Consider the following 27,468-nt stretch of genomic DNA (forward strand, 5'->3'; position numbering starts at 1 on the left):
CAACCCTCATCCTTAGCAGCACTCAGAACTTACACTGTTGCTCTTGCAGTACCACACCAGTGAGGGAGTTGAGCTGTCCCTGAAAGGTGTTGAGCTGATCTGAGCTAGTGAGACAGATAGGCTTATTGATGCAAAGAAGGCTTTAGACCAGATATTTAAGTTATAAGTCCCTAAAGCAATGTCTAGAGTAGCAAGAAGAAAAATAATTTTGATGGCCCAATTTACTGTTTTTAAGAATCTGGGGGTGTTGATCTCTTGGTACTTATGCAATTTACTCAGGTAGGATGGTGTTCCATCCGTGGGAACTACTTTTAAGCCTGGGTTGATTTTTTTTTTAACCATCCAAGTATATTATAAATTTAACCCATTGTACTAAAGTTATCAATTTCGATAGTGATTTTAAAATTATGGAATATTATTTTGCATTAAAAATGCTTTAAGTTTGTTTTAAATTTGCTTTACCTGGTTTAGGGTTAATTTTGAAAACATTTGCATATACTACGTGATGGGAGATAACAGAAGAATATTATGTGACCTAAATATTGGTCTACCCCTCCCTCAGGCTTCTCTCTGCAAATCTCATTTGTACTTAGTGTGACTGGACATTAACTTGTGTATATTTATTACCTTTAAGTGTTTATAATTAGTGATAATTATTTTATAAAATTAGAATTTTATAATTTTATCCCTTTTAAGTTTGAGTGTTAAAAATCATAATTCTTGAATTAAAAAATCCTTTAGTATCAAAATAAAGTTTAAACTATAAATCCAGTTCACAACGAGACTGAACATTTTAGTGTCCTTTTTACAAATTTCCAGTTTTTAATATGACTTAATTTCTTCAAATAGTTAAAACTTAGCAAAGAGAACATAAATATCACAGTTTTCATATAACTTAGTTATGATTTGAAATAAAATGTATTCAACATGTATTAAAGTAAGGAATATTAAAGTAAGTGTATACACAGGGTATTATACTTTGTCATTTTAAAGATAGTAAACAACTAAGGAAAAGGGATGGAGTTCTTAAAGAGTTAAACAAAGTCAAGAAACGGGTGTGAGATATACAGCAGCTACCCCCTATTGGGAGGAGTCTGTCTTCAGCTCATAATGTGTTGTCTTGGGCTGTTATATTTTGCTCTTTCTCCCTGTCACAGAGTCAGGTAGCTAGTCTGATCCAAGACAGAGGTGTTGTCAGAAACTTTTAAACAAACATGCTTTGGTTGGAGCAGACTGGCCAAACAGCATCTTCACAACCAGCCTTCTCAGTAAAGTAGAATAGCGTGAAACAATTTTTCTAAGTTATTCACCCCTCAAAGGCATTGGAACCTGTGTAAGACTGAACCCATTGCTCTATATCTCCATAACCAGTTTGTGTGGGCACAGTCTCAATGCTTTTACCTCTTAACTGTTAAAGATCCAAGCAAGGATTTCCCAGGTTTGGGGAGGCAAAAACACAGGTAAGCCAAAGCACAAAGCAAAAGAGGCATACGGTGAAAAAGTAGTAAGGAACAATTGTAAATATACAGGTTTGGAGGCCCAGCTGAATGACTGGTTGTTCCAGCTCTGGGCATGGTTTTAAGCCAGAGCCTTGAGATTGATTAAAGTGAACTAGGAGTTTTGTCAAGGGGGGAGCCTCACACCATGCTGCCATTTCATCTTATGGAGTTATTTAAGTTGATTAGATCAGTGGTTCTCAACCTGTGGGTCTTAACCCCTTTAGGGTGTCACATATCAGATATCCTGTGTGTTGGGTATTTTCATTACACTTCATAACAGGAGCAAAATTACAATAAGGAAGTCGAAGTGAAATATATGGTTGGGGTCTGTATTAAAGGGTCACAGCATTAAGAAGGTTAAACACCACTGTTCTGAGTTGAACATTTGTGCCAGCAGTGGCCTTTCAGTTATGAAGCTCCAGTGAATTTCAGATCTAAGGCTGTTAGGCCAGTGAAAGGTTCTGAAAGATTTGACATAAAGCTCTTGGAATCTTTGGCCAGCTGTGTAGAGCATCTCCTAAGTCTAGAAATTACCAAATACACTCGTTAATAAAGAGCCATCCCAAATATAATGCACAGTTTCAGGGTCAAGGAGCTGCATGTGACAGAGAAAGATTCTCGAACTTTCAGCAGATTGAGTAGTGTCTTAGCCAGCAGAAAGGCTCCCAGCCTTCGAATGAATGGGCCTCACAGAAGCAAGCTCAGTGAGCTCCCATATATAACCTAGAGCACTTCTGAATCAGGCACAGTGGGTTTCCATTTCCCAGCATTTTGCTATGATGCCTTTGTATGACTGCCTCATGGCTTCCCACCTAAGTCTGACTGCCAGGGTAAGAGAGTAAGGTGAAAGAAAAAGGTCAGAGCCAGGGAGTGTAAAGAAAAGGCTTCCTCCAGGCAGTGGTGCACACATTTAATCCCAGCACTTGGGAGGCAGAAGCAGACAGATCTCTGTGAGTTTGAGGCCAGCCTGGTCTACAAGAGCTAGTTCCAGGACAGTCTCAAAAGCTGCAGAGAAACTCTGTGTTGAAAACCCCCACCAAAAAGGAAAGAAATAAGGAAAGAAAAGCCTTCCTGACAGAAATTTGTTGTAATTCAGGACCATGGGGACCTGGGGTAAAGTGTTAGAGCTGCTAGCTAGGAGTGAAGGCTCCAGAACATTTCCAGAGTTTCTACACTGTATGTAAGATTAACTACAAAACAGCAGCAGAGACAGAAGGTGGAAAGAATGGAAGACTTGGTCTGACTTTAGGCAGGACCGTGTTTCTTCACAGCAAAAGAGTATTTTGTCAGTCAAATGTGTGGATGACTAGAACGCCTATAGAGAAAGATGAGATACAGCCCCCTATTAAAGGAACAGACACAGCTTTTGTAGCCCACAAGGAAAAGTGGGAAGTTGAATGTTTCAACAGGAAACTATTGAGCATCCTGCTAAATTTGTATTATTATTACATACCTATTCTCTGTCTTTAGCCTGCAGTGACCTGGAATTCAGAGAAGTGGCCAACAGACTTCGTGACTGGTTCAAGGCTCTTCACGAGAGTGGGAGCCAAAACAAGAAGACCAAAGCTTTGCTGAGGCCCGAGAGAAGCAGTAAGATTTTTAAAATTGGATAAAGTTATTTTTTTGAAGAAGTTGATCTATATCCAGTGAACTTCTAAGAATAAGCTCACTTGTCAACATATATCCTTTACCTATATGATAAAAAAAAATCCAGCACATTGTTTCAAAGGACTTCTACAGTAGTACATAAGAAAATAAAATAAAGCCTTTAAGTCAACTTTGACTTAGGAATGGGGCTTGTGTCTTCAGAGCGTTGAAGTTCTAGTCCAATAGCATTCTGGAGACTGTTGAAGGACACTTTAAAAATTAAGTAAGAAGGAATTAAAGAAAGGAATTCCAAAGCTCTATTTATAGGAGGCTATAAAACAAAGGATTTTGTTTCTACTTAGAGATCATAACTAGACTTATTTGGATTTTGATGACATGTTTCAGTTAGTCCTGGGTGAAATGGATATAAATTCGTGAAAGTCAGTTGTAGGCAGAGACTGTTTGTTTCCAAGCCACCCAGACCTGAAATAACCAGAAAGAAACTGTACTATTACAACACTGCTTGTCTTTTTAGCTCACACTTCTTATTGGCTAGCTCTTATATCTTCAATTAACCCATTTCTATTAATCTGTGTTTTGCCACATCATTGTGGCCTACCTGTAAGGTTCTGTCCAGTGTCTGTCTCCTGTGGTGACTTCATTGCTACTCACTGACTCTACCTACTCTCTCCTCCTCTATCTGCTTAGAACTCCTGCCTTGCCCTACTCTGTGTTGCAATAGGCCCAAAGCAGCTTCTTTATTAAACAATAGTATTCACAAAATACAGAGGTGAATCCCACATCACCTCCACTTTTCTGTTTACATATAAAGGAAAGTTTGAACTTTAACATAGCAAGATTACATACAGCAAAATGGTTATCAAACAAGAATTAAAGTTACAATATTTATATCTACTTTATCTTTTATTTTAACTAAAAACTGTAACTATCTATTCTTCAACTCCATCGAAATCTCTGGAAGGATATAATATTACCGAAGTAAACAGGAAGTGCATTGTAAGCAACTTCCAAAACTCTAGAATTGACAGAGACATCTCACTGTCTGGACAGTCAGCCAAAATTCTTTTGTAACATTGGGGTACCCATCTTCAGCCTACAGGAACATAGTATCCAGCATACTTTTCCATGAATCAGGGAATATTAAAGGCAGTTCCACCTATACTGTCAGTTTTTCAGTCATTTTCTTCTGTGTCCGGCATAATGTCTGGCAGACACCTTCATGAAGCAGAAACCCTGAAGGAATGTCTCACCTTTAGGCAAGCTCACCAGTCATTTTTCTGTGGGTCCTGTATGTCTAATTTATACAGCATAACAACAAGCAATCCAGGCAAGAGCAGTTTCTTGCCCAAATGGCTCCATGAGGAGCTTCTTCAATGTCTATCATCCTCTTGAAGTATATTGGTGCTGTCAGGAGTAAATGTGTCTCATTTTCATGAAAAGTCCTAATTCTTAAAACATTTTAAATGTCATATTCTGTTATTCTGTGAAATGTTTGAAGAATACCTACCTAATTGAAATATACCTCTATATATCTAGAAAACCTAACTAGCATTACTACAGATTTGACTATTTTAGATGACTATCTTAACTGTATTTTAACTATACATTACATTTTTGAAGAGCTGCACAAACATAATATCTTAATCAAGAGCATAAATATACATATAACACAATTGACCTTAAATTTGTATCAATAAATCAAGATCCATACCAATCAAAGTATTCATCTCTGTAGCTTATCCCCCATTAAATGTAAACAAATATTTATAGAAATTATTTGGGCACAGTTCTCTCGAAACTGTTTCCTGCTTTTGGTTGAGCAAAGTATTTTTGGGGGGAGAGGTTCACAGAGACCTTTCAGAGGTGAGTCTTGATCCATCACACCACAATAGTCTGGAAGGAATCCACTGGTTCTCATTATCTGTGGTAAAAAAGCAGAAATTCTTTTTCAAAGCAACATATCCTTAGACCCAAATTCTGGAGTCATGATCACATTATATATAATGTGATATATAATATATATATATATATATATATTATATATATAATGTTAGTTGAGCTTAGCAGCCTGTACAGTGAAATGTCTCTCTGTACTTAGCTCAATCACATTTAAAAAAATCACAGAAAACACAATAATACACATAGTGCGGACTCTCTGTTTATATTTCACCTTTACGTGGCTTATTTTTCTTTACTTCTTTAATTTATTACTATCTGTACTCTCTCTCTTTAAAGACTTTGTTTTAATTTTTTAAATGATTTACTTCTTTTTATAACTTTCTGTACTCTTTTCCTTTTCTCTCCCAGACCTACACAGATTTTTTAAACACAATATGTCTCATTTAGAGGTCTTTATGTCTGAATCTATCTTATTGTGTATCTGTGTTCCTTTTATGTTAGGAGTACATATTTTTTCTTTGAAATGCTAAGTGGGCATGACTAGGACAAACTCCACAGTCCTGCCTGTTGGCTCTGCCCAGTCTAACATGGCGGAGGCAAGTTGTGTGCCTCTGAGAGCCATGCACACTGCACCAGCTCCAGGGTTGTAGTGGGTCTATGTCAGCATTAAGCAACTAGTTGTATGCTGCTTACAAACCCCACTGAAGCGCTCTGCCTCCTGAAACAGCCAGAGCTCAATTCATACTGGTGACACAAAGAAGGAAGCTGACCTTTGTTATGCTGAATCAGTAATCCAGCTGGCTACCAAAAAGCCATGCTTCGTTCTGTTCTTTGTGTCTAGAATCCCTTCCCAAGTTTTCTCAGGTTTTACATGTATGTAGTCAACCCAACATTGGCATGCCAATATGTTCACATGAGTAGTTGTCTAGCATGTGTTTTAGCTTCTGGACCAGGTGTTAATCCCAAAGACTGAAAACAAGACCACTACCTCAATTTTTAAGCCAAATTAAAGCAAATTTAATAAATACTGGTTAGGATGATGAACTCTGGCCAAGTGCATTCCCTGTTTCCCAGAAAATGACAATGAATTGCATTTTGGAGGTTTTTAAAGATAAACTGATAAGGTCCAATCAATGGTAAGTATATATCTGACGTACAAGATAGAAATGTACAAGAATGTCTTGAAACTTCCTGCCTACATCCAGTCAGAGAGAAGCATACATCCTAACACACATCCTGCCTATGTAGCTCCCTCCTACATGTTATTAAGCACATCCAGTGCAATTGGTTCAAATAGTGTTGTACATGGAACTGAAAACAAGTGTCCTATTATATTAACCACAGCCTTCACCATCTCAGCAATCATCTGTCTTTGGGCAAGGGGTTCATAAGTTAGAGGCAACTTTGTTTCAAGAATCTCTTAGTCACAATAATTAAAACAAAGTAACTTTAGCTCTTAGGAAAAAGAAAGCAAATAAAATGGTATGGAAATTTTATATTTCACTTATATGAAATATATTTTTATTTCATGTATTTAGAAATGATATTGAAACATAGCTGAATATTTATAAGATCAGAAAATGTATTTTTTTAAGAGGCAGGGAACAAAATGGAAGAGGTAACAATGTGAGTTCAGTGGCTTGGCTGGCAAGGAATTTTCCAGCATGTGATGCTCAGTTTATCATGATGAGCAAGAGCTCCAGTCCTACCTGCAACCATTGAGATGCAGTTTCTGTCAAGATGACAGCAACACCACACTGTTGTTTGTAATATTCATATTTTTCTAAAATACTTTAAATTTCCTCTAATTATATCATTTTCTACAATCCCAACCTTGTGTATTTATGAATCTTAATTTCTTGCATGATTTAACTTATGTGAAAACTTAAAATCACTCATGAAAATAATTTTTCACCGTGTGAATCTGCATTCAGTTTTTTTATGCATCTCAGAAACAAATTATAGTATTTACCAACACTCTAGGAGAATTGCTGGCATTTGATTTTGACTATATTATAAAAATTTGGGCAGTGTTAGTGATTTTCTGTCTTTCAGTCTGAATTTACTTCATAGTAATAACAACTAAATGTACCTGATTTTCCATCCTGAAGAAAACATCTGACTTTGGAAGGTCCTTCTAGCCCGCCTCATACTGATTTGTTTAAAGTATTGATATCCACAGAGATCTTCTGAGTACATATTATTTCTTTAATAGAGCACATTTTCAAAGATACTCATTGCATTTGAGTTCAGACAAGTCTGTCCCTGTCTGGATGCACAGGGAAGAGCATTGGACTGCTCAATAAGGTGCCTTGCTGATGTGGGATGTCCTTCTGTATATGTGCTGCTTTTATTGGTTAATGAATAAAGCTGATTTGTCCTATGGCAGGGCAGAATAGAGCTAGACTGAAACCATCACTTAGGCATATTATGCAAGCAGTGTTTTAATTAATATAGATGACAGTGATTATTTTGGGTCTGGGTGACTGGGAAACAAAAAAGCAGACTCTGCCTACACTTCGTGTATTACTCAGCTTTCTAAGAACTATTTTCATTCAAGAAATGTGGTGAGACTCTGTGAATATGGTCATTAAATTACAGAAAGTTCCTCTAGAATTGAGTATCTCTGAAAAAAAGGGGGGGTGGGACCATTCACAGAATTGCTTGAGAAGTCAATGAAAATTTTATTTGCAAGGAATGTTCCCTTTACAACACAAAAGTCAAAGCTGTGCTGCAGAGGGGTCAGGTTTCTTCATCACCCTGAATCTAGACATCCCCTAGAAGAGTCCTTCCTCATGTCCTATCCCTAATTTGTTAACCAATTCTGAAAGAGCAAGTTTCTCTCTCCTGTTTTCAAATCTTGCACTTTGAACTATCTCTCCTGTTTTCCCTTCCCAAAGTGTGGGAATAATAGGCATGAGACAGAGGCTCCAAAGCCTTGCACACCTTCTTTTGTTTTTACTTTTTTTCATAGTATTAATCTATTTAAACATTTCATTAGTACTCTCTTCAGTCAAACTACAGTAAACTAAATTCAGTTAACAATTTAAAACACATAGAATTAGGTTTGATTTAGATATTTTAATATACATGAGCAGAATTCAGGCATTATAGTCATTTAATAATTAACTCTGACATTAACATAAAATCTAGAAAATATTCTGGAACTTTCTTACTACCTTTTAGATATTTTACACAGAAAAGAACAACAACAAAAAGTTCACAGTATCTTTTGAACAGAAGAAAAAAATCTCAAAATAACCCTGGCATTTCAGTAGAGAGAAAAATCTCATTTCTGTTTTGTAGCAAGAAAACATTTCAAACCATTTCTCATTTTAAGAATCATTGATTTCGATTTTGGAAATCTTTTCTAACACTTCATGCTTTTTAAATTTGCTTCACAAGTTTTGTTACAATGGGTCATTTTATTCTTAGAACAAATGATTTTTTAGCAAAATAATGTCATATATCTTGCATATAGTTATTTTTCTGCAAGAGTCAAAGTTGCATAAAATTTTAATTTCAGTACTTTTCTTATCTAATAGAGAGACATATGATGTAGATAATTATAAAGTATTTTGCCTCAGCAAATTCAGTAGATTCTGTGACTATACATTTTACAATTTATATAGCCATATGCTTCTTTAATGTGATGAAAGGAACATATTTATTCACAGAGCAAAGTAAACATTCTTCAGGCCTTATAAGAGAGGTGAAATATGCACATTTAAATGCATGATTTTGTATTTCATAAATTATGAAATAGCTAATAGCTGGTTAGCTAGCATAAGAATATAATTTCAGCAAAAATCAGACTCTTGGAAATTATTTGATTTTTCAAAAATAAATATAGTTATTGTTGGAATAAATTTTATCATTAATTTGAAAAACAACTGTATAGTTACAAACATTTAGAAAATTTAATTTTGATGAATTTGATCAGTAATTTTAAATTAGGATTAAAAAAATCCTAAATCAGTCACAATATATATATATACTTAATAATATATGCTGTTCACTCTAAGTCTATAACTGACTTATTTAAATAATATTAAAGTAATATCTCCTGCCAACATTGATTTAAATAATAGAAACAAAATATTTAAAACCTCTGAGATATTGTTCTTATGAAAATTGAAAATAATTTCATTTTAAATTTTAAATATTTGATAGATGTAATTTATAGATGTATTTTATATAACATAAATTTATAATCATACTAATTTACAGTAAAGCTTTCATCAAGAGATTTTTTTCAAATTTGTTAGTATCATCATCACATATAAAACTCACTTACATAGCTAAATCATATGTAAAAAAGCATTTGGCTATTACTGCTAAGGCAATCTTTGTATGATGATTGACTTCAATACCCATTTTTCTGAGGAAACAATGGTCATGGGTATACCATGGCAATGAAGCATATTGCATTTTTCACACTTTTGAGAAACAGAACAATAGCAAATAAACAACTTTAAGTTTAATATAGAAATGTTATATGAATGTCGGCAAAGATTGCTTGCTCATTTCCCAATTGGAAAATATATATGTGTGTGTGTGTGTGTGTGTGTGTGTGTGTGTGTTAAGATATATATGTGTGTGTCTATGTGTATGTATTTATGTATGTGTATGTATATTTATACTGCCTTACTGAACTCTGTTAAGCCATTGGCCAAAACAGTTTTATTCTTTAACCAATAAAAGCTACATATATACAAAAGGACATTCCACATCATCTTCCATTTTCTGCCTAGTTAAAAAGGAAGGTTTTATCTTTAACATAGTAAAATTACATATACAAAACAGTTATCAATAAAGAATTATAGCTATAATATTTAGTCTATTTCCTTGTGAGTCTAAAGTTTTATGTTTAATTTATGTTTTATAATAACTAGGGGAAACTATAACTATAATTATCTAGTCTTTAACTCCATCAAAGAACCCAGAAGGATATAGTATTACCTAAGTAAACAGGAAGTACAACCAAGCAACTTCCTAAACTCTATGCTTGAGAGAGACATCTCAGTACCTGTACTCAAAGTTCTTTAGTAGCGTTGGAGCATCCATCTTTAGCCTAGAGGCTCATGGTATTTGGCAGACTTTTCCATAAGCAAGAAATTTGAAAAATTGTTTTGCCTTGTACTGGCAACATTTGTCAGCTGCTTTCGTTTGTGTCCTGTAGAATAGCTGGCAGTTTTTTCTGTAAAGCATGAACTCTGAAAAACCACCACATCTTTTGGAAAGTTTAGTAGTCATTTTTTGTGGGTCTTGCATGTCTAGTTCATACAGCATACCATAAAGCAGATAAAGGAAGAGCAGTTTCTTGCCCAAATGGCTAGCCTTGTCACATTGAAGGCAAATTTTACAAGGAGTTTCTTCAATGCCCATCTACCTCTCTGAAGTAATTTGTGCTGCCAGAAGTAGACATGTCTCATTGTCAAGAAAAATCTAGTTTTTAAAACATTTTGAATGTCATATTCCATAGGTCTTTGAAGTGTTCAAGATAATCTATCTAGCTGAAATATGTCTCTATATATCTAGAAAACCTAACTAACTAGACTATAGTGTGACTATTATAAATGGTTATCTAATAATCTGTATTTCTTATTTATGCATATCATTTTTAAATGAGCCGCACAAACACAATACCTTAAACAAAAGCAGAAATGCATATTCACAATATAACATATTGACCTTAAATTTGTATCATAGGCCAAGATCCATACCAATGCAGTATTTAATTCTATGTCATATCTCCCCCACCCCCACTTTTTTAGAAAGAGATTGACTGTGATCATTTAAGCATTTATAATTAACCCCCTTTAAATGAAAATAGACATTTATAAACAGTCATTTTGCAGATTTGGACATTGTTCTATTAAAACTGCTGCTTGCTGGTTAAAGTATTTTAGGGTTCTCAGAGACCTTTTGAGGGACATGCCATCAAACCACATTAGCCAAAAGAAATCCATAGGTTCGATTTTTTTTTTTTTGTGGAAACAAAAGCACAACCTCATTTCCAAAGTATTATATCCTTAGACTCAAATTTTGAAGTCAAGACACCTTTAAAATATATATTTTGGTTTAGCTTAGCAACCCATACAATAAAGTGTCTCGCTGAACTTAGCACTGAACTTACTCAAAAATTTCAAAGAAAACATAATAATATACATAGTCCATACTCTTTGTATATTTTTTTTTATTTTTACATGACTTTTTTATTCTATTACTTTTTAATATTTATTTTATTATTTTTACACTTTTAATCTATGTCTGTCATTTTATAACTGTCTATACTCTTATTCTCTTGCTATCAAGCCTATGTACATTTTGAAATATATTCTGTCTCATTTAGAGGTTTTTTATGTCTGAATTTGTTCTATTGTGTATCTGAAATCCTTTTCTGATAAGAAGCATTTTAAAAGGTAAGCAGTGTGGTTGTGGCCATTCTGGATGCTGTCTCCACCTCTCTTGGCATTTAAATATGGCATAGGTATGTTTACTGCCAGCTCTGAGACTGCTGGGTGGGAGCTATGCTCACCGCCTCAACTTTGGGAAGCACTGTGCAGCACGGAAACTGTTTTTGTCTGAGTGAAAACTACATCTGCCATGCAGAGTGCTGTGTGGTCTGGACATGTCCCCATCTATGTTGGCCGGAATCTGCCAAGCTTTCCTGCCTGTGCATGCCTAGTAGACCGATCTAACTGCTTGCCCAGGTGGTGGTGCTGAGTGTCAGGCTTGCTCTCGGCTGCTTTCCTCCCAACTACTAGCAGGCAGACAAGCAGCCAGACCAAAGTGTGTGGCTGGTCAAACAGGTTAGCCCCAAACATATGCGTACCATTTTGTAAATGTAGGCTGCTCGTTCATTTTCTGGCTGCGCAAAACTGAGTAAGTACCCAGACCCAAAGCACAGTATAAAAAAGTAAAATGCCTTCTTAGTTTTACTTTCATTAAAGCTATTGCTTCAAATTCACTCACATAATATTAATTTTAGTATTTCTGTTTGGTGAATACAAGTAGATATTATTGGATGGGAATAAAAATTACAAACTGAAGAAATGTATTCTATTTTTTCCAATAAAAGTCTCCAGTCATTTCTACTAGGTGTAGCTTTCTCCAACTTTTTCCTGTTAATATTAACATAAATTGTGGAGCAAATATGCAGAAATGCATGTCTTAGTGAGTAAACAAATAAACATAATTGCAAAACAGATTTGTTTTCTTATTTCTAACTTTCCTTCAAGAGATGTATTTAACTATTCAAGTTGCATTCTGCTGAAGCATCTGGGCACATTAGAGCCATATTTTTAAATTTTGAATAGGAAAAAATAAAAAATAATGGGCTATACCTTTTAATGGAAGCAAAATCAAGATGGCAAAACAACTAAGGTCTGGCAGTTATTGCACACCACTCTTAGATCCATGAAGAATGAGGTGAGACACATATTGGAAATCCAAAATCTGATTTGGAAAAGTACATGAGCAAGTTTAAAATTACAGACCAGTTGAGTTCAGAAAAATCAATCCGTTGTACCTGTTCAGTGCCATTGAAAATAAACCTGGTGTTTCTCAGTCACACTAACTGGTGGAAATTCATATTCAGTAAAGAAGAGGGCCTGAATTGGGAATGTTGCCGACCAAGTTTTCTCCTCAAAAATGGTCATACAGGGAAATGGGCTTAGAGAACTGGTTTCCAAGTTGCTCAGACCAGAATACTTATGGTAAGAGGGAGCAAGACTAGGTATTGAGCTGTTAGAAGAACTTGGACACATTATCAACATGGTGCTGATTGTGTAGACATACAATGTAAGAGTTAGGAAATAGTATAGCCTTGCATGGATACCCCAGAAAGGTGAAGCAAGTTGAGTCAAGGGAGTGACTTCAACTGAGAAATTTTGAACAGTCTTGAGACTGATAATAAATATGTAGACTTTTGAACAGCTTAAACACATTTCACATTAGGAGCCTCCTGGTGGAAAATGGAGAAAATTTTATCATTTAAAAGTGATCTGTTTGGCTTTGAAGGTGACAAGGGATGAATTTGTGCTTAATCTTTATTATAAATTAGGCAGGATTTAAAATCACCGGAGAGACACACCTCTCTGGGGCATCTATAGAGATATTTAACTAAAGAAAGTCCTACCCCATATGTTTATAACAACATCCCGTTGACTAAGGATCTAAACAGAATAAAAAAAGTAAAAGAGTTGAATATTTGCATATATCTCTTTCTGATAGTGGCCACAATGTGTACAATTTTTCCTCCTACCACCAGAGTTAAAAGTATTTTTTGGTGTTATGCCTTCTCTGCTGTAATGGACCCTACACTCAATCTACAAGCTAAAAGACACCCTTTCTTCTTTTCATTGCTTTTGGCAGATGCTTTCATACAGCTTAGAAAAATAGCTAATATAATCAATGATATCCAGTAGCAATTCTATTAGAAACAAGACAGAAATAGAGTCATGCCCTGAGCCTTAAGAGTGAGGATATTTGAGTCCCTTTAAATGCAATGACACATGAATATAAAATGTGTTGCACAAAGAATGGAGAAGTCACTCATCTGACTGACTCACTATCAATAAACATTACTGAGTGTATTACTTGAGTTGCACATTTTGCTTTTATAATATAACTTTGAAACACGTGGTAATCATAGGTTTTTCTGTTAAAATGAGGGTAATCTGATATTTAGTTGACCAAATCTTATCATAGCCTTGATATAAGGATGATAAGCCAATGTAGAAAAGGAAAACTTTGCTTGAATCTTGACTATTAGAAGAATTTCACAGTATATTGGCTTAATTTTAAAAAGTCAATAATATCATAACTTTCTAAAGAAGTTGAACAAATTGATAAAGTTTTAAAAATCTTTATATAATTTTCATAAAGGAGTAAGGATTCATGCAGAAATATATATTGTTGGATATATACTAATCCAATCACTGTAAATCATATCCACAGAGGGACAATTGGATGCTAAAAACACTTGCATGGGCTTTATGATTGTCAGTAGAAAGAAATAGAGTTCATTTCTTTTTATTGTGTTATGATTTCGTGGTTAATGGGAATTTGAGGCCCTTGTAACCTGTGCATTTAATTCATATCCCAAGATTTTATTTTATTCTTTAAATTAAAAAAATAATAGCAAAAGAAATATGCTGGGAATCTTTTAATAGATTGTAATAGAGCTTTTATACAACCATGAAAGGAGTGTGGTGTTTATTTCCTTGTATCAGCTTGGAAAGTATGGTAGAGATGATCATTATATGCAAACTCCTCAGATAAAGACCCTGCTCGCAGAACTGGATGATGTTTTACATCACTTCTCACACACCAAATGTTCTCACAGTGAGAGAAAATGATGGAGTTATTTCAACCCCCAGGGTATATGAAGGCATTCTAATTCCTTACCACAATATTGCTCACTTTGTGTCATGCTGTCCTCACATTGAGAGGAAGATTGAATTTGGAATCAGATGGCTTAAAAATAATGCTCCATTTTAATGAAATAGGCGCCTTCTAGGTATAACAGGGAAATTCATTTATTGAAAACAAACATCTAAATTTAGGAGATAAATTTCCTTTTTTCATTTCAAGTAATAAAATAAAACAACCAGATCATTGCTTATTTTGGTGTTTCTAATTATTGAGACATCTGGCATTCTCTTCTTTTATTAGGAAGATGTAACTTTCTCTATAATGAAATTTAATTATGTACTATACCACTGCTAAGTGATGTTGCAATGTTATCAAAGAACATCCAATAGTTTGGGGTACTTTTATCCTATGTATTTTAATGTATAATTATAAATTTATGTGAAACTTATTTAATGCAATAAAGTTATTACACTGCTTTATTCCTCCAGAAATGTCTCCATTGACGTGACAGCACAGTCATCTTTGGGTACATTCTGAGCCTCAGGAACACTACACACCAAACAGTGGGAATTAGCATTACCCTCAGAAAATTTGGCATCCATTGGAAAAATTCTAATCATAATAGATTTCTGATTACTGGGTAAATTAAACTTTTCAATTGTAATATTTCTAATAAAAGCAATACCTTTGTTCCTAACTAGTATAGTTTGAAATAGATAGCAAAAAAATAAACCATCAAAATTATTCATCATCCCTAGCAATTTGGAGAATGAAAATCTACAACAACTTTGAAATTTCATTTTTCCCCAGTAATAATGGCAAAAAGAACAAGGCAAATTACCACTTCAGGAAAAAACATATTGAATATTTGACTAGTAGGTGTCTTAAAATGCTCAAGAATTAATAACTGAAACAAAGGAAATGTATAAATTAAATGTAAATGATTTATACATTTATACAAATCAAAACCATAATGATTTGTAATAGTTTGATGCTGTAAATGTCTGATATGCGACCCCTATGCGGATAGATACTCATATGCCGAGAACAGTCACTCTACAGGAACATGGATTTTACTTCTACCTGACTTTAAAAATTCCTTGCTTTGATTTCTTTAAAGTAAATTTAACTATAATGTACCAAGTTTTTCTTTTTAATTTATTTTCTTGGTATTTGTCAAGTATTGTGTTTGATTAGATTCTTCTATTATTGGATAATATCCATTAGTTGTAGAGATCTCTCTACTGTTCCCTGAGCCATGTCTTCTATTTTATAATCTTCCTTTTCTCTGTGTCCATTAATTATGTCTGTATTAGGTTGTTTGGTGATGGTTCATAGCTTTTTTCGCAGCCTTTGCTGTCTCTTTCTACTCTAGTTTTCTCTCCTTTCTCAGAGACACTGCCCCTCTTCAGGGTCTGAGCCCCTATAGCTCAGAACTCAAGATATTCTCCCAAGTGTTTCTTAGTAATAGAAACATTTCAGTTTTTTTTTTCAGTTTGTTCTCTGGCTGAAGGAGAGTGTCATGACTGTCATCTCTTTTCTAAGAAATTAAAGAATTCTATAGGACATAAAAAGGCAGGTGGAGGTGCTTTTAGCTCTTGTTCATGCCCACTTCCTTCAATTCTCAGTTATTTTTTCTATGTTCCTGCCTTGCCTTCCTTCAGATCTTTGTCTGAACCCCATGGAAAGGTGTCAATAAAAGTGAAAATGAACTTCTTTATCTGACTTTCAGGAGTTACTTAATCTTGTGGTAGAACCTTCTCAACCTTTAGCAACTCATGAAGAACTTTAATTGGGTTCCTCCTATTAAAAACTGTGTGGTATTTCATGTCTCATATAATCAAGGACTCAGTTGGAGGGACTGTATTATTTTTTGTATATATTGGGGGTTAATATTTCAATGGTTTAAATCATTGGTGGCATTTTATGAAATATAGGATATACAGCTTCAGTAAGGTTAGTGAATGGACACATGTCTAATAGCACATAGCTTGGATGCAACCCAGTTCAGTCATTTCATGAGCTCCACTACTCTCCAATGCAACCTATTACTTTAAATTATACCACAATGGTTATTGTAAAAATAACTACAAGAGGGACTGAAGTCATAATGAATAATATTGCATCATAGCTATTCCTTCTCTTATTAATAGTTTTATGTACAATGCTACAATCACCGTAGTTTTATCAAGGCGTAGGATACATGGGAATTATTATCAAGTATGTGATAGTAATGATTTTGTGTAAACAGTATTCTTTATTTCTTCAGATGAAAATGGATTTCATCAGCTTTTGTTATCCATAATGTATTGGAATTTATAATGATCTAGTTTCAGAGAAGCTTAAACAGAGATTAGCATAAGTAGCAAATAATGGCAATACCACATTTCATTGAATGGTGACTAATTAGTAATAGATGTTGTCTGGTTAGTTAATATTCAAAACTACAAGTAGACCTTTTTATGCCGTATGTACTTTGAAGCAAATTTCCCAAGTTGAAGTTAAAATATTGCATTTATGACTACCAGTACTTTCACTCTGATCTTCCCCACATTAGTGATTTATTTTACGTTCTGATGATGGTTTCTCACATACTGAACTAATAATGTTCTCTATGGTGTAGGATTTGATACCAGTATTTTGCCAATTTGCAAGGATTCACTTGGATGGATGTTTAATAGACTTGATACAAACTACGACCTGCTATTGGACCAATCAGAGCTTGGGAGCATATATCTTGATAAGAATGAACAGTGCACCAAGGCGTTCTTCAATTCTTGTGACACATACAAGGACAGTTTGATATCTAACAATGAATGGTGCTACTGCTTCCAGAGACAGCAAGGTAAAACTGAAGCTACTATGGTGGAATTTGTTGATCTGAATTCAAATTACATATTTCCCTCATTATAAAAATTATTAGCATTAACCAATGCTTCATTCATTTTAGTACAATTTTTTCTAATGTGAATGTTTGATGAAAGAAAAAATAAGTACAATATTGAACAAAATAATTGTTGAAGATACAAATATTCTAAATAAGATAGAAATAGTAATTAATATTTTATATTAATGTATTCCATTATAGTTTCCATTATGAACCAGCAAGTACCACACAGAGATATGAGAACATAGATATTAAAACTAATCATTGAAATTAATTTGCTATCTGCTTTGCCTACAGTGTAAAATAAATGGAGTTTTTATCACTATACTGTGGAGTTTTAATGTTTCATTTCGTGATCTTATTAAATGAGTTGCATGAACAACGGTATCATGTGAAGTTATTTTTACTCATTTTATTTTCAAAATTACTTAGTCTTTCAATATTTCCAAAATAGTTTAGCTTGTTAAAAATTGACTAGTGAGAGTATTCCGGAATTCTGTCAGAAGTGAGACCAAAGGAAGAGCAACAATGTCCTTTGTATGCCCTTTAGAATAAATTACACATTTTTGTATAGTTAGCTCACATCCCCTTTTCTCTTTCTTCTCTTCAGTTCCTCCCAGGTGCCACCCTCAAACCCCTGCAAATCTAATTGAGATAGAAACGCACTTTACATTTAGAATCATCCTTCTGGGTTGAATTTAAACATGTTATATATTAAATAAATGCAGGGAAAGCACATAAAAATGCTTCACATTATAATAAATATTTAGAAAACAAAGGAATTATTATTATGTTTGTGCTAACTGAATCAACTGGAAAGAGGTTGCTATAGTATGGTTAATATTGGCTGTACTTTCTAAACTTGATGAAAGATGAAAGAATGAACAAGATATTTAAACAATTTTTACCATACTTCATAAAGAATTGTAGGAATTGTTTTGCTAAGTAAATTGTGTACATTTAGTAATAGTCCAAAAATTAAGGAGAAAATAATTGTCTACATATTGATAAGAAGTAAATCCACCATATGTTTAGTTAAGGAAGAGGCCATAATCATCTTTAAACCAGCTTAAGGTAAAACAATACGGGTGAGTATGCAAGTTTGGAGGATCTGGGAGGAGCTGAAAGAAAAAAATCATAATCAGAGTTTATTTTCTTTTAAAAATATCTATTTTTAATAAAAAAGAAGCAGCAAAAATTTAACATTGAATTACATTATTAAATGTTTTAAAGTGCACACACTTGTGAATACACATTATTGGCTTAATTACATTTGCATTCGATGTAAACAGGTACTCCCTAAAATGCATTCTAGTCATTAATAGCTAGTGTACTTTAATTAGTAAGTACATTTAGATAGTAAATTCAAGTATATTATTACTAAAATGTAATTGTTCATACTTGTCATACTTTTCTCTATTTTAACAGTTGCTGTTTATATTTTGTTTTGTTTTTTTTAAAAATTTTTTATTGATAAAAGGAGGATAAAAAAAGAAAAAAAAACAAATTTCCACCTCCTCCCACCAGCCTCCCATTTCCCTCCCCCTCCTCCCACTCTTCTCCCCCTCCTCCCACTCTTCTCCCCCTCCTCCCACCCCTCTCCCCTTCCCCCCACTCCTCTCCCCCTCCCTCTCCAGTCCAAAGAGCAGTCAGGGTTCCCTGCCCTGTGGTAAGTCCTAGGTCCTCCCCCTCCGTCCATATCTAGGAAGTTGAACATCCAGACTGGCTAGGCTCCCACCAAGCCAGCAGATTGCGTAGGATCAAAACCGCGTGCCATTGTCCTTGGCGTCTCATCAGCCCTCATTGTTCGCCATGTTCCGAGAGTCCAGTTTTATCCCATGCTTTTTCTGGTAACAGTCCAGCTGGCCTTGGTGAGCTCCCAGTAGATCATCTCCACTGTCTCAGTGGGTGGGTGCACTCCTCGTGGTCGTTTTCCATGTTTATTCATGAATACTGAAAAATACATAGACATGAACATATGTGTAAAATCTACAAAGTTGAGTTCATTGAATCTGATGGTGCATAGTGACCTTGACAGTCTAAAAATGGGGAATGGTACATATAAAATTGTATGAAAATGTTTGAATTGAAATTATCAAAAATTTAATTTTAAAATTATTTTAAAACATTTTTCTAAAATACATTCCAAAACAGGTGGAATTTTGGCTACATATCGGTATAAATCTCCACGTTTATTTAGTAAAAGTAAAAGAAATCCATTTCTCCTTTACAGCACATTGAAGAACTATTTTTAATAAAATTGGAAAGCTTGGTTAATGTTATGTCAGTAAGGTAATGAGACCAAACGTTTTATTTGACATTTCAGTGTATCTTAATTTAGAGTCTTTGTTTTAAAGAAAAGTTAAATCACATCAATTTAAAAATGAACTAAAACAACAAAGTAAGTTACATAATATTTGAAAATAAGTTATTTTCTTCCCGTAAGATACAATATTTTTGTTCTCATGTACTGATCTAGATAATATACAACTTGAACACATTATGTATTCTTTCTTTCTGCTATGTGTTTAATGACTGAATTATTTTGCAGTTGGCATAGTAAACAATTTCAAAAATTATTTGAATTGTATTATGTATTTAATCTTTTTACAGAGAGTATATAGTGTACAAAAATAGGAATTAGTTTGATATTTTTGTGTCCCATGTCAGATATATTTTTCAAACTCTACCTTTCTCAAAGATAAAACTTGTTCATTTGTTCTGATGGCATTCAGTTAACTTTTGAACAAACATGTTAAATTAAAATAATATATATGGTATTCATAACTATCTAGACTATTCAGATTCTCTATACATGCATGTGTTCATTTGAATCACTGACATTTAATACAACACAAAATATATACTTAGACTTTGACTTGCATATTCTAAGATTTTTTTTCAATCTTGACTTATGACAGTTTATATTGTATTTTGTTCTTAAATTGCTTACACATCTGAAGCCTTTGTATAACTAGAAATAGTTATACAAAGATACAACAGTAACAACATACAATAACAAAATGGGTAAATGTCCAATATAACTGGGAAGAAGCAGTATGGTTTTCACAGATTATTTTATAATGAAAAACGATTACATTTATGTAATTATGTAGCAAATTATTATGCTACATCATGTATCTGTACATAGCTATTTCGGTGCACATGTTTTTTATGATATCCACACATATATATCCATGTGCTACCATGATAATACATGAATAGCATGCATATTCTCATGAGATGAAATTCTTCCTTAAGGTTGAGAGTTTGGCAGGTGCACATTTCTTGCTAACGAAATCCTGAAAGTATTATGTTTTATGTCATTGCAGACCCACCTTGCCAGACAGAGCTCAGCAACATTCAGAAGCGACAAGGGATAAAGAAGTTCCTAGGTGAGCCACAGTTCATTCTTCTGGGAGTTTTATTGATTATATAAATAACCCCAGGGAAGCAACAACATAAAATCAATATTAATCCAACAAAGACAGACTGTGTTAAATTTCATCAGCAAAATTTATGAACTTTTGGGAAGTCATTACTTTTATTACCTCACTTATTGAAGGATATGTCTGTTTTATTGCTCCAATATCATGTTCATTTTGAAAGCTGTTAAAGACGAAAGGGATTTAAGCAATACTAAATTTACGAATCAGCAAAAATATCCATTTCTGTGGTTAAATGTGTAACAACTGATGGCATCATACATCATTCCCTATATTAAATATAAGCATGTGATTATATACATGGGGTGAAAAGTTCTCTACTTTAGAAATCGGGAGCAGAACTTTTAGTGGTTCTCATTTGTAAATTTCTAACTGTAGATTTTAGTAAGAATAATTTGATACAAATGTAGGTAGTAGATAGATAATAGGTACATAAAGAGAGAAAGAGAAAATGATGATAGATAGATGATAATTGTATATTTTAACTAAACGTTTAAAATACTTTTAATATTTGACTATCAATATATCACAATGCTGTTACATTTCCTTAAAGTGTATCTATACATATAATTACACATTATTAATAAATTTCATTTGAAGTCATTTTAAATTGGAAACATTTCTAAAAGATTTTCCTTACTCTTCTTTCATGATTCAAGAAAGTAGATATTAGAACACTGGGTGCCTTGGCTGTTCTTTCTGAACAGGGTAAGGTCATGGTGTATACCTAAATTGGCCAGCTTTTCTGTCAGGGTAAGGCATTCTATGTTTCAATATGAAGATCAATTTGCATTCAGGTCGGTAGTGCAAGGGCTATACTTACCAACGATCTCTTCAAAGTTTCTCACAATTAAAAAAAACAATTGCGACATCATAATATTTTAAATATGTAACTCTTACAAAAACATTTTTCTTGTATTTCATATCCTTAAGTCTGTAAATTCACAAATTTTCCACGTTGGTAAATTGGTCCATGTGTTCACATATTTCAAATGAATTACATTTGGATTGAACATATCATGTATTTAGTAGACTTATGAAGCTTTGTAGGGTGTAAAATTACCATCCTGTAGGTGGTAATAGAAGATAACATTCATATTTTGTCTGTATACTAGATGTTTTTTAACCAAAAGTCTATGACTATTCTGTTCATATAAAAGAATAAGTTGGGGAGAAAGGAAAATATCTGATCATCTAGAAGTTGTGGCTAACATTGGAGTATTTGTTGAAGAATTTTACTAAATATTAATCACTACATGTGCACTGTGTGACTATGTCAGGTTCTACTAGCAAGAGTATCTTTTCCCCCAGTATTTATTGGCTAGACTTTCAGCCTAAGGGGCTATTATACAAATATAATAGTGAAAACCAAGAGACCCTAATATTTGCAAACAAAGAAGATACCACAGAATATGCAATGGTATAAATATATAATGGCATTAGACACAGAGACATTCACATATGCACACACACATGCACATACATGCAGGCACACACACAGAGACATTCACATATGCACACACACGTGCACATACATACATGCACACACACAGAGACAAATTTGTACTGTAAGTCATACTCTTATATTTAAGCCTTAACACGGAAAGTGGAGGAATAGAAGATTTCAGTTGGCATAAGCAAAATAACACTATATTGGAGAAAAACAGCTTGATGTGCAATAATATTTGGAAGGTATAAATGAAAGTATAAGAAAACAAAACAAGAAATTGTCAATAATAATACAGTTGGGAATTTTGTATGACATACTAAATGTTCTGAATATTTAATATAAGCATAGAATCAACCATGTTTTGATTTAGGACATTAACATAACGATCACCTAAAAATACACATTATTATGAATTTTTTTTGCATTTGTGTATGTTACCATTCATTTCACAGGACAGTATATCCCTCTCTGTGATGAAGATGGTTACTACAAGCCTACACAATGCCATGGCAGTGTCGGCCAGTGCTGGTGTGTTGACAGATATGGAAATGAAGTCATAGGATCCAGAATAAATGGTGTTGCAGATTGTGGTAAGAGAAAGGCTCACAATTCCACAACACACAATTAAATATGTCAAAGGCTCAAGAAACTTGTTAAGTCTTTAACAAAGACCTACTCTATTCTGATTATCAAATACGTAGAATACATATGAATGTTAGGGGTAAAAAGAAGTCGGTCCTTGTGTATTGTAAATTTCTATGCTAACAATAAAAATATACAAAACAGATGCATTTAAGTATATTGAAGAGAATTAATAAAAGCTGAGTTCCAATTCCTACTTTAAGTCAAAATGTCTGTTACATACAAAGCAAACATCTCTCGTTCTAAGTCTGTAAAATGTAGGTGCATAGTCTGTCTCATACAGATAAAGAAAACATTCTCATTAATTCTAATCTAAGTCTGTAAAACATAGTGCACAGTGTCTGCAGATCCATGTAGAGAGGTTGTCTGCAGTCCTCTGGAGGAAACGCTTTGTGTAATATGACCCTCATCCACCAAACCAAATGAAGCCAATCCAAGCAAAGCACAATTTCAACTCTACCAAGTGTGAGATAGACTAACACATTACTTGTTTCCTATGTTTACATATGAAAAACATCATGTATATGTTAAATGATAGTTTTAGTGAATGTTCTAATTATTTTATGAACATGTATTTTATGTGTCTATCTAAAGGTTATGCAAGAATTTGGCATTATATGTATTTTAAAGTTTCCAACTTTTATCAAAAAGTTTTCTAGAAAGTAAGATTCAAATTAGTGTTTGTGTTAAACAGAAACATCACTATACTGAACACCTTACTAGAGTACCCTCCCAACCCCTACGATGGTTTAAATACAAACCTATCAGGCTGTTGTGATTAAACGTTTGGTCCCCAAATTTTGATGTTATTTGAAAACTTATGGAGCTTTTTGAATATGTAGTCTTTTGGAAGCTGCATGTTAGGGCCCAGGCTAGCTTTAGTATGGATATCCACTTCCTGGTTTGTCATAATTTGAAAATCTCCTTCCCAATGTTCCAGCTGTTTTTGTTATTCCTGCCACCATGTTTCCCTGCCGTGATGGATCATACCCTCTAAAATTTAGCCCCAGTTAGACATTACTCTATTTCTTCATACTTGTCAGATACTTGGTCATAGCAAAAAGAAAAGTAATTACATAAACCCATAAAACAGATCTAATGGGTTATTTTCACTATTTCAATAAAAATCATAAAAATTAAGTAGTCAGTGATAATTTGTCACTCTTGTGGAATGTTTAGACTGATAAACAAGGATTATTTAATAAGTAGATAATAGCAAATAATCTTACATAATTATACCTCCCTGCCTTGCATTTATTTATTCTATAACATTGTATAGCTTGATTTGGGTGTTGGGGCCTTACACCCATATAATCAAAGCAGCAAATAGGATTCAATACCTACCTTACACAGTATTAAGAACTCTAAAACATACCTTTAAAATATGCATCTTAAAATACTTAATTTATTACTTTATCTACCTGTGATAATAATAATGGATAAAGTATTTTAATTTTATGCCACTAATGAAAATTATATGCAACTGATTACAGTAAGTGAGAAAATTTACTTTGAAAACTTTGTTGATGGGTTTTCTTATACTACTGCAAATATAATACATTAATTTAAGAAACAGTTTATTGTTCCTATAAATGGCAATTTCAGTATGATATGAAGTCAACCAATTTATAACCATATAAATACATTAATATGACTTATAAAAATTAAGACTAAAAAGGCAGTATCATTACAGATATAATGAATCTATGAGAGTTGCTAGCTCTAGAAATATTAATAGCTGACTTTAAGTTAATATGAATATTAATTTTCTGTTGCTGTAGTAACAAAAGAGAAATCAATCTTACTAAGCTGCTGGCTTAATCAACACAAGTTTATTATCTTTCAATTCTGCATGACACATTACAACAGATCTCACAAAACTAAGCATCAATATTTTAGTAAGTTATTGCTATTTCTAGAGACTATTTAGAAAAATCAATTTACTTGCCTCTTCAATCTCCTAGAATTTTCTGATATTCTTTTATTATGTATCTTTCTCTCCAATTTGAATTCCAAAACCTTGCAATCTTTTTTAACATACTTTTATAGTTACATATGTAAATTACCATTTTCTAAGTAAAAATTTGATTAACAAGAAGGAAGTAACAGTGAAATTGCCTAGGAAGTCTACTGTTGCAAGGTGAGTAGTTGAATCCTATGTATAAATTTCCTCTTAGTCTTAAATTGAAATTTAGATTTAGAAAGTGTATATTTCTCTGTGATAACAGTTCCAACTCATATACTTGTAGGAGAAATTTAGAGACATATATAAGACTCTTAGTCTGTCATGGAATTCTACAAAACTTGGGCTGAGATCAAATTTACTGAAGTGGAAATCTTACACTGTGCAGTGCTTTGAGGATAAACATTTTAAAAAGTCAGAGTTTTAACACACAACGGTCTTCCCAAGAATAGATTTTTCTCATATCTTCATTGAGATAAACAGCAAATTTTCTTGTTTCATATAACTCAGAACTCATCTTATTTCTTAGTTAAATAAATCTGATGTTTGCTTTTGTAGCTATAGATTTTGAAATTTCTGGAGATTTTGCAAGTGGAGACTTCCGTGAATGGACTGATGATGAAGGTGAAGAAGATGACATTATAAATGATAAGGATGATATTGAAGATGATGATGAAGATGAAGAGGATGATGATGATGATGATGGGGATGACCATGATGGATATATTTGATCAGTTACAGCAAAAGTCAGCAATGTCTAAATTTTTAATATTTACAAAATAATAGCATATTGAGAAGTTCCTTCTTATCCCTGAACAAAGTGATCCTAAACCCCACATATATTTTGTATAATTATTTCGAATATTGAAGCTAAAGTCATAGAACATTATGTTTAAATAAGAATTATTTAATTTTGGTTTTTATATGCCTTAGAAAAAAAGAAAACACATATGGGTTGTAGCCTGAATAGAGAAAGTTGTGAAGACTACTATAACAAATTTTTTCATAAGAACAAACTATGTAATTGTTCCACAAACAAAAAATAATGATTGTGTGCTTGGGATCATATTTGTTGCTTTTATGACAGATTTTATAAGTTAAATTTATAGCAACTTACTAATGACCTAAATTATAAGGACTTTACCAATTAAATCAATTCAAATTGGGTATCTTCCCAAACTTATGGCAGGGAGAGGAAGAAAGATGACACATGGTAAGACTAAGTTACCACTATTGAGTGTGTATTAAGTGGTGATCTTTTTAATTATGAAGTGATTCTGGATCTGATTAGGTCATTTTGTAATGTTAAGTATGGAAAACTATGGATTCTGAAAGACAAAAGTTTTTCTTCCTACTTTTTAATGCAAATCGCATTGTGTATCAGGTAGATTTTTAAAAATATTGTTAAACAACATTATTTCTAGATTTTCTATCTTTCCAATGAGCATCTGGGTACAGAACTTTATTTAGGAAGAAAAAGATTCATTTCAACAACTTTTTAATTAAATATATTTCATTTGATCAAAGATCAAATTTGAAAATATAAATTCTCATTTTTTATTTAATATAAAATTTTGTGTTTAATCTTGGAATCATGACATTTTTGTTAGTAGTGCTGGAATTAGAGAATGTGTTGTATGGTGCCTTGCAAAAATAGAAATAGAAAGAGTCAGCATGCATACCAGTATAGGATATTAGGCAATATTTAAGCACACATAATTAACAAATTATTGCTATTAAAGACACTGCTGGAATGAAGAAAATGGAATATGTTTCTTTCTTTTTTTCTATTGTTACACAATCCCATATGGACTTGTTTATAATTATTGTAAAAAGTAGCATTTAAGATTTAACTGTAACAAACATTATTTTGTTCACTATACATCAGTTAGCATGTTCATTAATTGTGTAGACATTTTGACATACCACCTCCTTCGGGTATATGAGACCATACTTTTGTGCTCAGAGCAGAAACGGGAAATCCTGTTGAATTTTACATATTGGTATCTTTCACTTCAACAGTGAATTTACAGATTTCCTGGGATATTATTCGTAGACATAAATTTGGTGAACTTGTTCCATCTAATTTCTACACATTAAATGAAAACTTCAGTGTTGACCATACATAATATTTAAGCTATAATGCATTCTCTTTTTTTTTACTGTTTATGTATAGTTTACAAAATAAAGAATCTTGTAACCAAAGTAAGCAGCTCCTTAATGGTTTTCTGGCATACATAGTAGCATGGGGAGTTTTTAGTTTGTTTCGTGATTCTGGAAAATAACATACCACAACAACCAAGTCAAGAAACGTTTCGTGAGTTTACTTTTTCAGTTTCTAAACCAGGATTGTTAGTGTCTTAAGGACAGTTAAGATTATTTTTGTTTGTTGGTTAATCTTAACGTGTTCACTTGTTAAAATATTGCAAAATAAATAATTTTCTTTCCAAAAGAACAGCATTTTAACATTTATTTTGATTACATATTTCTTAAATTAGTTACCTATAGTTCTTAATAGACTAATTGAAAAATAATTGGATAACTTTATCTATGGTAATTTTGTATGAATAATATTTACACTGAGGTTATCACGAAAGATTACAAATCTAATTACATATAGCTATTTAGCCTAAAACAATGATCTTGAAGTTAAACTTTCTTTATAGTGTCATCAGTCAGAATTCCAGGAAAGC

General features: G+C 33.1%; 1 protein-coding gene across 6 annotated transcripts in view; it reads left to right on the plus strand.

Annotated features, from left to right (window-relative positions):
- The window catches only part of Spock3 (SPARC (osteonectin), cwcv and kazal like domains proteoglycan 3), a 365,812-nt gene extending 338,832 nt beyond the window's left edge, over window positions 1–26,980 (plus strand). For all 6 annotated transcript variants that reach the window (XM_075986866.1, XM_075986868.1, XM_075986867.1 and 3 more), the window contains exons 7-11: window positions 2,970–3,089; window positions 17,011–17,232; window positions 20,607–20,669; window positions 22,623–22,760; window positions 25,334–26,980. In XM_075986866.1, coding sequence (XP_075842981.1) covers window positions 2,970–3,089; window positions 17,011–17,232; window positions 20,607–20,669; window positions 22,623–22,760; window positions 25,334–25,506 — 716 coding nt within the window. In that variant the 3' untranslated portion in view covers window positions 25,507–26,980. The remainder of the gene's footprint in view (window positions 1–2,969; window positions 3,090–17,010; window positions 17,233–20,606; window positions 20,670–22,622; window positions 22,761–25,333) is intronic.
- Window positions 26,981–27,468: the final 488 nt, after the last annotated feature.

The sequence above is a fragment of the Microtus pennsylvanicus genome, chromosome 9 (genome assembly GCF_037038515.1).
Source record: "Microtus pennsylvanicus isolate mMicPen1 chromosome 9, mMicPen1.hap1, whole genome shotgun sequence".
NCBI lineage: Eukaryota > Metazoa > Chordata > Mammalia > Rodentia > Cricetidae > Microtus > Microtus pennsylvanicus.